This window comes from Sylvia atricapilla, chromosome Z (assembly GCF_009819655.1).
Source record: "Sylvia atricapilla isolate bSylAtr1 chromosome Z, bSylAtr1.pri, whole genome shotgun sequence".
Taxonomy (NCBI): domain Eukaryota; kingdom Metazoa; phylum Chordata; class Aves; order Passeriformes; family Sylviidae; genus Sylvia; species Sylvia atricapilla.
The window spans coordinates 9,059,943-9,074,919 of record NC_089174.1 but is presented as its reverse complement, the minus strand read 5'-3'; the positions used below and the strand labels follow the sequence as shown (position 1 = coordinate 9,074,919).

The 14,977-nt window shown below is 50.2% G+C and overlaps 1 protein-coding gene across 2 annotated transcripts; it reads right to left on the bottom strand.

The window, feature by feature from the left end:
- Nucleotides 1-1,079: 1,079 nt before the first annotated feature.
- FRMD7 (FERM domain containing 7) lies at nt 1,080-14,040 on the bottom strand. 2 transcript variants are annotated; one of them, XM_066339055.1, is made up of 12 exons: nt 13,800-14,040; nt 9,038-9,142; nt 8,650-8,692; nt 7,286-7,364; nt 6,532-6,629; nt 6,289-6,403; nt 5,954-6,101; nt 4,699-4,797; nt 4,255-4,418; nt 3,965-4,033; nt 3,792-3,867; nt 1,080-3,635 (listed from the first exon to the last, which is right to left on the bottom strand). In XM_066339055.1, the coding sequence occupies exons 1-12, from the start codon at nt 13,854-13,856 to the stop codon at nt 2,601-2,603; spliced, it is 2,088 nt and encodes a 695-aa protein (XP_066195152.1). In that variant the 5' UTR covers nt 13,857-14,040; the 3' UTR covers nt 1,080-2,600. The 2 variants fall into 2 exon arrangements, with proteins under 2 accessions (XP_066195152.1, XP_066195154.1); XM_066339057.1 differs by having other exon boundaries at nt 7,286-7,319.
- Between the last annotated feature and the right edge of the window lie 937 nt (nt 14,041-14,977).

Genomic DNA, 14,977 nt, shown 5'->3' with positions numbered 1-14,977 from the left:
CAGAGTTTTAGTGGTGTGTATGTTGGCTTATTTCACAGCTTTATCTATTTCGTCTAAACCTTTATCTATTTTATATAAACCAGTTACTTCTATCTGACTACACTGAGTAGCTTAATGTTTTCCCACTGTGATGCTGCAGTGCCCTTCTCCCCTACAGTAATTCTTTGTGTAAGGACTGTAACAGTTCACATTTTCCAGGTTCTGCAGTTTGTCTTTCACCACCAGCAAACCAAGTCTTTCCACGTCCTCTCTCCATCCTTGTTTTCTTCCATAGAGAAGCAAAATCTCTTAAATTGATGTCCTTATCTTGGGAGTGAATAGGGTTGAGCAGATAGCAAGGGGAAGGACTTAGTCAAGGGTTGTTTCAATTGTTCCTTGACAAGCCACTGCTTACTGGGATTGTTCCTTAATTTTAGTCAGTCCCAAGAAAGCGATTTACGCAATGAATTCAGCTTGGAGATGTCAGTTTGTGTCACTTACTGATGAGCTGCTTTGTTCCTCTGCTATTGTTGACCATGTGTAGAATGTGCTGAGGCACAGTGCCCACACTGTGCCCCAGTGCTCCCTAGTCCATGGAAAAATCCAAAAATAGTTCCCAAGTCCTTGTTTCTCCCTCTCAATGCTGTTTTCCCAGCTCAGTCTTGATGCCCAGACCTGGCAGTTCCTGAATAATTGTGCAGGGTGTTCGTACAGTGATCTCTTGTGGGACTGTGTTTGCTCTGGTACATGCTCAAGGTGTGTGTCCACATGCTTTGAGGAGCTAACAGGGATTGTGGATATGTCCCAGGGCTTTGTGTGCAGCCTGTGTTTGAAACACTGCTGCTTTTTTTAACCCTCTACCAAACTGTACCTACAGACGGCCGCTTTTAAATGGTGTACTGAGTGGTGGTTCTTGCTCTTTCCAGAGCTTTAGGAATGGAGAAGAAACAACCCTCTAGCAAGGAAGATTATCTCTTTTTTCAGTAGAACACGTGCCAGAGCAGCATGAGGGATCTCTGCAGTTCACAGCTTCAGCACAGGGTAGCTAGGAGCAGAGGCAAACCTTACAATGTGTACTCACTTGTTGGGCTAATGCATTTCTTTGGGCAACCAACCAAAAATGTGGCTGTTTTCAGCAGCATTCCGGGATCTCCACAAGTCTCCCCAGTTGCTGGGACAGCAAAGGCACAGAGGGACCCAGGCAGCAGAGCAGAAGGGGGAAACCAGCTCCTTGGAGCACTGAGGGGGAGGCTCCTGAGCTGGGAGGCGCAGGGCAAGGTGTGCTGGGGGGGTGTGCCTGCAGGACTGGGGGTGCAGATTTCACAGGACAGAGGGAATAACTCAAAACTCCAGTATGAACAATTGGTTTTTTATTGTCCACCTTCTAAAGTAAAGGACAGCAACATGCAGAGCAAGGAGGACCCATAAGCCCAGTTCTTTCTACATTTTAATCTTTTTTTTTTTTTTTTTTTCATGTCCCAGCTTCTATGTTTCTGAAATCCTTCTAGCAGGCTGTAGTGGTTTCTCTGCCATGGCGTTTCTGGGCTGTCCCTCTGCTTACAGTCATGTCCTACAAAGGCTTACAGGGTTGCTTTTTAAAAAAATTATCAAGATCCCCACCTAAAATCTTACGGAGATGGTGTTTCATCATTCCAAAGATTTCCAAGTCAATTTCATGTAGGTTTAGAGTAATAACAAGTTTTTTTAATAAAAATACTTCCAAGAAGGTGCCTGTTCACTTCCTACCTGCTCCTTATACCTTTTTTCCCAGGCTGCTTAGCTGAGGACAGATTTGGGGAAGCAAATGACCCCAGTGACCCTCCTTACATGTGTCCCTCCCTCAGATTTAAGCAGGGGGCTGAGGTACTGGGGCTGTCATGGTGCTGCCAGATGATGGCTGATGTGCCTAAGCAAAGTTAGAGAGTATGAACCCACTTCCCAATGCTCACCATAGGGTGATTCTAAAAGCTTGACAAGTCCTACTGAGATATTTCTGGAGAAGGATAATCCTCTAATTGGCCAGGGAGAAGACAGCCAGCCACACACAGAGCCTTGTCTTTGAGTGTCAGGTCCTCCCTGCAGCACTGGAGGGAAGTGAGGCAGGTGGAGGAAATAGGCTCTGTGCTGGGGTTTTGTCCTGTCCACATGGCATCAGCTCGAGGAGCAGCGTCCCATGATCTTGCTCCTTTCCAAAAGGGCCTGAAACACCTTTCCCTCAGGTGTGCTGCCCTGCAGCTGGGAAAAGCAGCAGCTGAAACTACTTTGTGAGAAGTCTTTTTCTCCGTCCCTCTCAATGAAGACTCCAGCAGCTGAGCTCCAAGCATCAGCTTGGGCAGGATATACAGGCTTAGCAAGGCTTTAGGAAATCCCTGGCTGAAGCAAGATCCCCCCACTCAAAGTGTGGCAGAAGCAAATCAGCTTCCAAATGTGGTGCAGGGGTTGAATGCTTCTGAACACACCCCTGATGTCCATTAATATATCCCCTATAGCTAAGAGCACACACAACACAATCACATTAATGTTTCATAAGCTGTAAACAGACCTGCAAAACAGAGTGTCACCGTTCTTTGACCCTGGGTCAGCACCGGCCACCTCTGCTCCCTCTGGCCGGTGTCAGGCACCTAGGTGAAATACTTGGAGGCCCCTCTGGAAATCCTCTCTTCGGCAGCACTGGTGGCAAAGGACACCTCCTCATCCTCCTCATCCAGCTGGAGGCTGCCTGAGGAGAGGCGCACACGGGCCATGGGCGAGCGCAGCACGCGGCCGTACAGGGAGCAGTGGTCAGCGGCCAGCAGGTCTGAGTCGGAGTCGCTGGACTCTGTGCTGCTGCCCAGGTAGCGCTCGGTGGAGCGCCGCGGCCCCAAAGCCAGCCCTTGCTGGGCTGGGACGTGCCAAAAAACATCCCCTTTCCTGCTGCTCAGCGCAGGGCACGGCCCCAGGGGCCTGAACTCAGAGCCGTAGGGGAAGCGGATGGTTTTCATGTCCGACTGGCTCCAGGACCGCCTGGGAGGCTGCTCCTGAAGGCCGTAATCGAAGGAGCGAGCCAGCGACCTGTTCTCCCCCACCATGCTCGTGCCCATGGCTGTGCCTGCAGCCTCACGGTGGAACTGCCCAGCCTGGGTCCCGCTCGGGCTCTGTCTGGTGGGATTTGCTGCCACGGGGCCGCTTGCACCAGCCGGTCCTGCTGTGCCCTCGCCAGGGGCCAGTGCAGGGCCTGGGGACTGCAGCGCCCTGTCCACGTAGAAGAGCACAGGGGGAGCCGGGGCCACCACGGGCAGGGGACAGGGCACATCCGTGTACACCAGCGGCCGGGCGCTCACTTCCCGCATGTTCCCCACAGAGGTGCTTTTGCTGTTCCCAGCAAACTGGTGGTGGGGCCGAAAGGATGTCAAGGGATTCCTGGCTCCGAAGAGGTCAATGGGTTCCCACGCCCGCTCCATCTCCAGCTCAGCGTAGAGCAGGGGGAAGGCAGATGAGCTTTTGGAGTGGGGCAGGAAGGTGGGGGACGCTTCGGGCTTGGAACGCTCCAGCTCCATGGCAAATGTCACCTCCATGGTGGAGCTGCGGCGCCGGCTGTCCAGGGTGGGCTCGGAGCCATGCACTCCGTTGGCATGGTAGGAGCCCCGGCTGCCGTAGGCCAGGCGCAGCTCCTCCACCTGGGCAGGGCACGGAGAGGGTGGGTGCCCAGGGCGGGGTGGGAAGGGAGCACACAGGGATGGGGGCCTGGCTTGGTCTCCAGCTGAGCTCCACTGGCTGGGGCAGAAATGCCAAGACCTCGGCACATAACTGCTGCTGATGCCATGGGGACTTACCTGCTTTGATACATCTGTCAGGAGGTCCGGGGAGGAGCGGCACTGCCTCTCATCGTAGCGGGATGTGTAGTATTTCCTGCAGGACAAGAGCATGGGAAGGTGTACAGCCAGGAGGGTCCTTCCCCTCTCCCCAGTCCCTTCAGGCACTGTCCCCCCTCCATGCCTCCCGGTACCTCTCAAAGGGCAGGCTCTTCATCTTAGCTTTCCTCCCATGCTCCAACAGCTGCCGCTGAGTCCTCCCACTGCAGCATGGAGGGAGAAACATGAGCAGCACCATCAGCCCCAGCCCTGGGCAGGACCGTGCCCCATGTGAGGGGATGCAGCAGGACAGAGGCAGGGGTCTCTCCAGGAGAAGTAGCTGTTTTCACCCCCTCCGATTCAGACAGGGCTGATATAAAAGAGAGACTCAGAGCCATCTCCAGGCCCTTCTCAGTCCAAGTTTGGGTTTCCCCTGGGAATTTACCTGTAGCGGAAGCTGGAGCCTTTGCTGCACAGAAGGGCTTTGGGCTTCGACTTGGGCTCTTCAGAGAGCCTGAAGAAGGCATGGTACTCCACACATGTCTTCCAGAAGGCCTTGCAGGTGTCCCGACTCGCCATAGTGAACTCCAGCGTGTCCTTGCACAGTGCCTGTGTGCCAGAGACAAGACAGCCGGGGTCAGGAGCATGGGACAAACTCTGCCATTTGCTCTCCTGATCCCCCAAGGGTCACAGGGGCTGTCAATGGCTGCAGGCAGTGCACTGTCCCCTCACTGGGGACACAGGAGTAGCACGTGTTGCACTCAAGAAGGAGCATCATCATGAGAAGCATGAATGGATTTTACTCAGAACTGGGGACTTTGTGTGCCTGATCTTCTATCCACAGCTGTCAGCTCCCAAGCCCAGCAGCTCCCTGTGGTGTGGTACTTACGGAGATGTAAGCTTGATGGAGCTTGATGAGAAAATGCTTCCTCTTGAAACTGAGTTTGCGAATTTTGGACCAGTTGAAGGTGTTAATCTTTGTATTGCCCTGCAAGGACAAACACAGCAATTACAGCTTGATGGGGCAACCTGTGAATACTAAAATGCAGTGGGCCAAGGCCTGAGCTCAAAGGACACTGCCTAAGATTACAGTACACCTCTTGGAGCTGCTGGAGTCGGGGGAAAGGGTACTGGGGTTTGGTGGTTGACTCTCCATCAGGTAGTTCTACAAGTAGAAATTGAGGTTCAGGGCTTAACTCTGCCTGCTGAAGCTCTTTGCAGAAGTCCAGGATCCCCGCACAAACCTCAGAGAGCTCAAGGAAGGGAGTCCTAACTGTGCCAGCTCAAACATCACATGGGTTAAGGCAGAATCAGTGCCCCAAAGAAATAATATTCTCCCTTCCTTTGCTGGGAAGTGCAGCAGTGCTCAGCTTATGTCCAACACCTTTAGACCAGGTTGAAGCAGGCTGCAAGCATACTTTACCCTGTTATCATTTTGCACAAGGTTAGATGCACCCACAAAACACTGGTGCCATGGCAGAAACAGGAAAAATCATGTTACTCCACTCTGTGGCACCAGGACCCTCTCAGCTTTCTGGGAGAGCTCAGATTTTAATGGCCTCACAGATGCTCTAATCATGCATGAGGGGTGTTTATGGCTCTGAATAAATAATCAGGTCTGGCAGCACTAATTACTAACAGCAGACCCACAGCTAGGTTTTATGTTTGGGTTTGTCAGACTTTTTTTTTCTTTTTTTTTTTTTTTTTTTTTTTCTGTGACAAGATGTTCCCAGGTTGAAATCAGCTGGTGTGGCAGCAGAGCTTTGCCTGACGCTGGCTGAGAGGAAGTCTGTGTTTACTGTGCAGCTCGGCCGTGATTACAGCGTTATGTAATTGCACAGACGTGGGGGGCTATTTTCGCTGGAAGATTACACGGTGGACACATGTGACAGAGCCGTGGAACCTGTGCTGCTCACAGGGCCACCACGCTCGTGGGACAAGGGCCAGCAGAGCTGGGGCAGCTTCAGTGGCACGCAGCAGGTGCTGGGGGGACGGCGGGGCTGAGTCCCAGAGCATCACCTTCACCACTGCGCCCTGCGGAACAGGTTTCCTCTTGTAGGATTTGGGAGTTTGGAGAGCTCTGAGGGGAGAAGGATCGCCCGCAGCTGGAGAGGTCAGCCTGCACCCCTGAGCCCCGGGCTCACCCGCAGCACCAGCACCCCCATGTGTGTCACGGCCAGGTTGATCTGTGTCCCCTCGCCGTCGCTGGCGGGGTGCGGGCGGATCCCGTACATCTCCAGCTTCCTGGCCACGTCCAGCAGCTGGACGTCCGACTCTGCCGGCGTCTTCCCTCTGGTGACACAAACGCATATAGGAGGCAGCAGGAGTGAGAAGGCAGATGCTGAAAACGGGCTGGAAAAATGCCGTTTTGTAGGTGCACATGCTGGCATCACTCACTCCCCCACTTCCAGCCCTGCCTTCTGACGGGAACACTCTGTCAGCAGATGTCCATAGGGGATCTGTGTGGAGCAGCCCTTACCTGTGTCTCCGGTGGTAGTGCATGATCTTGTTGTCCAGGTACTCCTGGTTGGGCAGGTACCTGTGTGTGGCCAGGTGCTGCTGGTCTGTCTCCTCATGGAAGTCGCCCAGCTCGGCTTTGGGGACACGGGGAGAGCACGGATTAGACTGTGAGGGGTCAGCACAGTGGGAACCCCTGGCTGCACAGCCAAAGCCCGTCCCCAGGGAAGAGGCACTGTCCCTGCTGGCACTCGCTTGTCCTTACACTGCAGCAGGTGGGAGACGAGCAGCGCCGCGCTCTTGTCACTGCAGGGCAGCCGCCCCTGTGCCAGGTCCTTCTTGATCTGGAGGGTGAAGAGGTACCTGTGGAGGAGGACAGGAGCCCTGGGAGAATCTGAGTGCTGGGCTGAGCCATGAGGGCCGTGCCTGTTCCCTTATCTCCACCCAAGGATGCACACCCACAGGGTCATAGGATGAGCATGCAGCCCCTGCAGAAGGCTGCAGCTGGGCACCACGATGACCAGCATGTCCCTGTCATTGAAATTCTCATCAGTAGATTTCAAAATTAACACTCCTTTCTGTTTTGGAGGGCATTTTTCTCTCTTGGGGCTGATGTTCTGCAGAAGCACTATCATGGTTTTATTCTTAGTCCCTGTTTGCAATACTTTCTCTAAAACCGTAAAAGCTAACAATGTCATTTTTAAAAATAAAACTAAAGTTCTTCTTTCAGAACACTGCTTGAGGCAGGAGCTAGACTGAGCAGTCAGTGCCCAATTGCTAAAGTATTTGGCAGTAAACAAATTGCAGCCTCATAAGACGGCTGATCCTTCAAGTGGATTGTATTTGAAAACAGAGGATCAAGGAAAGATATTCTTGTTTTTGTTCTGTAAAGTGTAATACTTAGGATACTTAGGATAACCATTGCTCACAGACAGGCTGGGGCAGATGAAGATAAAGAATTAGCACACTGCAAAAACACGGAATTGTGTGGGAAGAAAGTAAGAAAACAAGCACTGTACCTGGTCAGTTCTTCTCTCAAGTGGCCAGGGTCCACTGGGAAAAATTTCACCATAAATTTGAAAAGAACCTCCTTAGGATCTTAAAACACAACATCTTCATAAGTTTTCTTTTACAAGTCTATTTGGAACATTTACAACTCTCTTCACACATGCTGCCTCCTTACAGAGTAAATTCATCTGGACCCTTACAAATCAGGGACTACATCCTGCCCCCCCAAAACCAGCCTGCCCAGGCCCCCAGTATTACCAATGGATGCAAATAGAGATTTGGATATCTAAAGAATACTAAAGAGAAAAATGCCCCAGCAATTCTTGAAATTGCAAAAATCCCTGTTGGGAGGGGGTTTCCATGAAATTATGCCAGGGATTGTGGCCAGAGCCTCGATTAACTGCCATCACTGGGGCTGTGTATTAAATTCAGCCCTCCAAGCACTTGGGATGCAACAGCTCCATACGAGGCTGCTTGGGCAAAGGGGTTTTTTTGTTTTGTTTTTTTTTTTTTTTTTTTTTTTTTTTTTTTTGGGATGAGTGAGAGCAAGCAGCCAAGCTCAAGGCAAAGTGTGTAGAGGGAGGGAGGCAATTATGTAAGCACAGACTGCCACAGAACACCCTGGGATGGCTCAGAGGGACAGGCCAGAAGGCACCTGGTAAAGGAAATAGGTGCCTGCAACAATTCCATTTGTGGTGCACCCAAAAAGGGAAGGCTCCTTATCAGGCTTTCCCCTTTCAGGGAAATTCATGCAAACACCATTCTGCAGCCCTCCCATGGCAAATACTGGGGTCATGGCCCCAAGCTCTCAGTCACCTCCCAGACATCATCAACTGGGGGAAAACATTATGGTGATGGAAAGATGCCTGTGCTGAAAGCAGCACTGTGCTAACACCAGCCATGGGCAGGCAGAGGAGGATGGGCCAGAATTCAGGTCAGGCTCTGCAGCATCTCCGTGGGGCTAGGGAAGAGTTGCAGGGCCTGCAGGGCAGAGGGGCAACCCTGCAGGTGCCTGGGCCACTCTGAGCTGCCAGGGGAAAAGGAGGGCACGCAGGAGCAGTGCCTGTCACGCTGCCAGCACAGCCACACAGGCACTCAGCCACCCCTGCTCCTCTGCCAAGCTGTCAGGTTATTAACAGCTCCAGCCTAAAATGGTGCAGATACCAGATTGCAAAGGCAGTGGTATTTCCACGGGATTTTGTACAGACTGAGGTGTCCTTGCAAACAATCCTGCCCGGCCTCACCCTCTAAAATGAGCCTGGATAAGTGATGGAAGCCAGAGATCCTGTCCCCAAGCAACAACACTGCATGAACATGTCTGCTCTAGACTCTCGCTGGTAAAAATTTATAAGAAATCTATTCTTGAAATACTTACTTTTGACTTGCTTTGTTATGGGTTTTAGTGGTTCCAGCCAGACCTGAAATAAGGCAGTGAAGAGCTGGGTAAATAAGCAGCACAAAATATGGGAAATAAAAGCAGCAGCAGCATGGTAAAATGCAACATGAAAATGCTGGCCAGCTTGGCTTCTGTGACAAGTGTCCTGCTGGGCAGCACCACTCAGAAGGCTACAAATAGATCCCATGAGCTGTAGATATCACTGGGGCTCCTGGCTCCTCTCCAAACTCCCATTTTCAGGCATTTCCTGCCATCATGGCAAAATTTCAATTTTATTTTCCGATTGGAATTTTAGGGAGGTGCTAACAATCCCCTACCCACGCAGGTGATGGCAGCTCCAGCGGCCCTCACTGCTGGCTTCACTCACCTGGTTCCCAGCCTGGCTGTGAAACTCCAGCCCAAAGTACTCCTTCTCCACAAGGTTGAGGTGGCTGCAGGTGAGGTTGAAGAGCCCTTTCCCACAGGATTTTTGCTAGCAAACAAACACGGCACAGAAGCAGCAGGTTAGGCAGTGCTGACAGCAGCTGTGATGGGATTTCAGAGAGATGGGAGAAGTTTCAGGTCCTTTCCTTCACCACCTCCCTGATCATGCAGCAGCAAAATCTTACTCAGTAAATGCTGTTGGCTTCAGCATGGACAACAGGACAACTGCATACTGTATTCCCTGCCTTTGGAAATCAGATTTATTTCCATCACTTCTCTTCTTTTGTAAGGAACATAAACCAGAAAGGAGAACAAGAGAAAATAAACCATGTTTTGACTCACTGTTTGCAACTATCACTGTCTGGGTAGTTCTGTCCCTGGCAAACCACTGAGTGATCCCCAGGACAAGCACCTGCCTGAACCAGAGACAGCCATGGCAAAAGTGCTTAATTAAGAGCCAACGGGAGCAGACCTCAAACCTGTGCAGTGAGATCATGTGCCCCAAGAGCCAGGGATGAGCTGCAATTATGGTTAATGGTAATTAACAGCAACAGGACCAGAGATCCTGTGCCGTGGGCTCTGAGTCATCCATGGGCTTTAGCAATATGAATTGTGGCACTACATGCTGATAAGGGAGGCCAGGCTGTAGTTATTCCCAGTAAACAGAAACACTTGGAGGGTGTTTTCCTGACTTGTTGCCATGCGGTATGACCTATCTGGAGAACAAACCAGGAGGTCCTCAACTCTTGAAAATGCTCCAGAAAGCACCAGAAAATAAAATGTCAACAAAACCCTGATAGACATTTGTCAGCTTGTGAAAAGCAGACCAAAAAGAAGTCTGAGTTATTGCAAAAGCAAGCTGGAGCAGAGAGGCCAGGTTAGACTGCTGTTAAATTATGGCATGTTGGGTGATGGAGGGGAAGACAGGCTGCAGCTCCCTGTGGCAGTGGCTGTGCCCAGCAGGGACAGGAGGGATCTGGCTGCTGGTGGTGATGCACACTAATAACCACCTTTCAGGGCTTCTCCTGGGATGAAATTGCTGGCTCTGTGCTGAAAGGCTGCAGAAAAGTGATAGCATAATAACAGCATTCACTCTGCAGCACTCCCAGTTCTCCTCAAAATTACTGGATCACAAGGGTAATTAAAAAAATTATAAATGTTTTTTCCCAAGCTAGAATTTTGTAGCATGAAAGGCATTTGGCCTTTGTCAGGCAGCCAGGAAAGACAAGCATTTCTTACTGGGTTATTACCCACCATGCGTCTGCTGGGAGCGACCCACTCTGCTCCAAACCCAGCACTGCCCAGGGACAGGAGCAGCCCCAAACCCAGGAAAACCTGTTCACAGGGAGACACAGCCCTGCTGCTGCAGGGGATGATTTAAAAGCAGAGCCTTTCTCTTGCAGAGTGTTGCTTGCAGCTGTCCTGTCCTGGGTTTTGGGGTGCTGAGGCCAGTGCTTCCTCAAGCACTGGGGTACAGTCGTGCTCAGCAGCATCAGCCCTGCACTGCACCAAGGGAGAGAAGTGAAGTCTGTGCTGGAGGAGCACAGTGCAAGGCAGAAGCACGACACGTGGGACTGTTTGTCCCATGTCCAAGCCTTCAGGTCCCTCTGAGAATGAAGCAGGGCCAGGTGAGCACCCACAGGCAGAAACCCCAGAGTAGAAGGCGAAAAAGAGAAGCTGCACTGGCCCTTCACTCCTCAGTGGAAGGTCCTGGGACTGTGAGTCTCAGGGACGGTTTCCTCACCCGAGATTTAGATTGTTTAAAGTCCTTGGTGCTCTAAAAGCCCGAGTCGTGTTGATATAAAAAAAGCAGGGTCTTCAATGTTTGTTTTCAGGTTTCTCGTGATGTTTATTATTTGATATCTCAGAATTTTCTCCGCTCCCAGCCAAGGTCCAGACAGCAGCTGGGACACGAGGCAACTGCCCCCAGATAGGACATCCCCTTACATTTATGCAGATAACTAGAGGTTGGGTATTTACTATTCTGTACCAATACCTAGTGCCCACACTAAAAGTGACATTTCTACTTTGACCAAATCCACTCTAACTACTTTGTGCCATCACCACCCCAAAAGATGGAGGACAAGGAAGAAGTACATGAGGTACCACCCAAATTCCACCATCTTGTCCCCATTTACCTCTATTCTATGAACCCTAAAACTACTGAATTTTGTATCCTCTACTGTGCTAAACTACTGTTTTCACATCCTGGTGGTTTGCAATTCCTCTCTCTGTGTCAGAAGCCTCTCCCATGGACTAAAATCAAACCTGGTGTTTTCCTGGGCTCTGTGCCAAGGTCTCCAACCCCCCTGGACCAGCTCCACACCCCCTGTCCAGGGCTCAAATTCCCTTCCTTGGGTCCCAGCTCATCCAAGGGGATGTCCTGGACTCCAACATGTGAGCAGGATCAGAAAGCCAGAGGCACTTCCAAAGGTAGACGGCAACACATGCAGCACATGGGACATACACACATGCCCATGTCCCCACAAGGACTCTGGCAACACCCACAGTGGGATGGCAAAGGCCATTTCTGCAGCGTTCCCATAGGACAGGCTGCTGCACCCAGGTCTGTGGTTTAGGGGTGAGCAACACCTTGTGGGATCTGTTGTGATCTTTTCCCACCACCTTGGGAGATGACTGCCCAATCAGGCATGCTGCAGCCAGAACAGAATGTCAGGCACCAAAAACCACCAGCCCTAAAGCTCCCTGTGCCCTCCCTGCTCTGCCACCAGGCCCACACATCTCCTGTCAAGGAATTCCCAGCTTTACAGAGGACATACCACCACAGGAGACTCTGTCCTTCACTCACCCTCAGCTACTAGTTTTTCTGGGCTTGTTTGGTTTGCTCAGCAGCATCCCAGGCCCAGCCATGGGGCGCTCAGCAGGGCGGGCACAGTGGGGACATTCAGAGATGTGCCAAGCCCCTTCCCTGCCCAGCCCTGAGGGCTCAGACCTGTTATCCCAGGAACCACCTCCAATGCTCAGCTGAAGGAAATCCTGGGAACTCAGTGGTCCCAACTATCTGCAAGGATGCAGTGGAGGCAGAAGCCTCCCTGGGTCAGCATCCAGCACCAGGAGAGGAACTGGTTCTTATGCAAAGCAGCCTGGAAATGAGACCTTGCTGCACATGCCAGCAGCTGTGACACCCACGTGAGGCAGGTAGAGATGTTTACACTGAGAATGAATGCAGGGGGAATCAGGCTTTTGTCCTTTTCCCTCCCATTATACTGAAGTACTTCACATTCAAAAGAGCTTTCCAAAGTCAGGAGGGGTTTAAGAAGAGTTGCTTAAAATATCTGCTCAAAACTTAGCCCAAAGCACTCCTTTTATACTGGAGAAGTCACTAATTCAGCCACTCATTTATTGTACCCGCACAGCAGCAAATGCATGAAATGCCTAAAAGGGGTTTCCAATACCATTCCATGCTAAAAAAGGAAATGACCAGGAGTTCCTCTAATGGAAGCTATTTGCTGCAATAACATGTCGTGCAGAGCTATAGTGGTGTGTTTTGAGCAAATAAAGAAACAGAGAGGGAAAAAAAGGAAAAAAGGAACCAACAATGTACCAGAAGCATCTTCTGAATTGTGTCTCACTATTACCTGATCAAATCAATGGGGGAAGGACGGGAAAGCATTTTAAAATTACTAGTCTCATTTTTAAAGTGACTCCTGGACAAGGATAGATTAATTAAACTAAATCAAGCAATTTCCTTACTTTGTCAAAGGATGGAATTGCTTTATAATCCTCTTTTGTGCAAAATACTGTCACAAAGAAATGGAGCCGTGCATCTGAGAGAGCAGTTCTCAGGCTGTGCTATAAACCACAGAGGAGGACAGTATAAGAAAAGCAGCAGAACTTGAAAACAACCCCCATTTTGTATTAAACACTGCTCCCACAGGAGATGCAACTAAGTACTAGAAGAAATCTACTTGAATTAACTAATTCAATTAGCTACCGTGGTTCTCAAACCCTAATCAACGGTAAATGTGCAATCACACTTGTAAAAAGAGCTTCTAACAAACAGTCAAGACATACCTATTTTCAGTTATCTATACACATTTGCATAAATCTAACACCATAGATATTAATACTTTACATTTTAAACCTAGTTCATTTGTTAAATGTGAATTATTAATCATGATGTGGGATGTGGGGTGTCCCAGTGATGGGACACTGCCACGCAGAAAACAAGACAGACAGAGTTTTTTCCTCAACTATTCACAAAACCAAACAATTTTCATTTTCGACAGAATGCCCAGGAAGACGTGTGTGCAGATGTTTCTCACCAGGGATAACTTGGACAAATATGCTATTTTTATTCTGTTCCCAGACTTTACTTCCTTGCTGAATGTTTACACTGGCAGCCAGACAAATGAGAGAACTTGACACTTGTCGAGACCATCACTTCATATTAACTAATTTACTAAAGATCACACCATGTAAGTAAAAGCCATTCCTCCTTCTTCACAAATAATGCCAGTAACAGGGGAGTGTAGGAGTATGTTGACACCCAAAAAACACCTACCAATTAATACCATAAACTTTCATATTGAATTTGAGATTGGTTTTCTTGTTTGTTTGCTGAGGGTATTTTTTTTTAATAAAAGCTGAAAACCAGAAGCTATCAGAGACCATGCAACCCTTCAGAGCAACAATGCCTTAATAATTAACACCAAAAAATCAGTAAGAATATGATACCCACTTACATCAACTACAAAGATCTTCTGGGAATCATCCAGGAACTGGACTTTGAGGTGCAGCATCCTCGAGCAGGCAGCTGGGTGTGCAGCAGGCACGGCAGTCCTAGCAGTGTGAGCCAGGAGCCGGGAAGGGAGCCCTGACTCCTCTTGCACACATAATTCCCTCTCAGCTGGATGGAGAAGGCTGCAGTCACAGATGTGGAGCAGAGGCTGGAGCAAACGAGCTGACTGCCTAAAAACTAATTTAAAAAAAAACCCCAAACCCAAAAAATCAGTACCTCCCTAGGTTTAAATATCACCACTACAATAAAAGATGTTTTCTGCCTGTGAATTATGGTGTATTAACAGGGGGAAGATTGGCAGTAATGGGGCTGAGATAAACACTCAGCTCTTACAGCTGGTGGTGAGCAATGTGAGGGCAAAGCCCACGCTCGGTACCACGGGGTTAGGGGAGAAGAGCTGAGCATCTCTCCTGCCAAAGTCACCCAGCAGTGAGGGTCACCCTTGCTCTGCTCTGGTTAAGGTGCACTGGGAGAGCAGCTGGCTGGCAGCTGTGCTGGCTCCATGGCATGGGCAGATCATGTCCTGTGCACTGACTGATGTGTGGACAGGCTGATGGACTTCACCAGAGACTGGAAAAATGTTTCTAGCTGGACCCAAAACCAATTATGAGTCCTTCCTCGAGAGGCAGAGGAGGACCTGCTCCTAATTCCCAGCTCATACCCCAGCTGAACAGCTTAGTGAAGTCTTGCAAGCCTTTGAGACAACCTGATTCCCATTTCAGATCTGAAAAGTCCATGTCTGCTATCATCAGCTCATATTTGGAGTGCCAGAGCTAGCCACCCACCCTCAGACCCCCAGGCTGCTTTGTGCAGCCTTGCTTGGTGTGTGGGTGCCTGGGGATGCTTGTGCTGCTCCACTGCCCCAGGTGCTGCAGGGCCACAAGGAAGCTTTCTGAGCACTTTGCTTGCTCTCACCCATCAGAGACCACCTCTCTGAGCTTTTGGGTGAAAGCAGCTTTTGTGCAGGAGCCCCCACTTCCAGAAATAAATGCACTGGGCAGTGCCAAAGGCAGGCACTGGACTGGCAGAGGGGATCATTATTGCTGCTGCTGAAAAAAGTCACAACCATACGTGATGCTGTGGGACCCAGAGTGATAGAAAGATGGCTCAGCAAACCAAAAA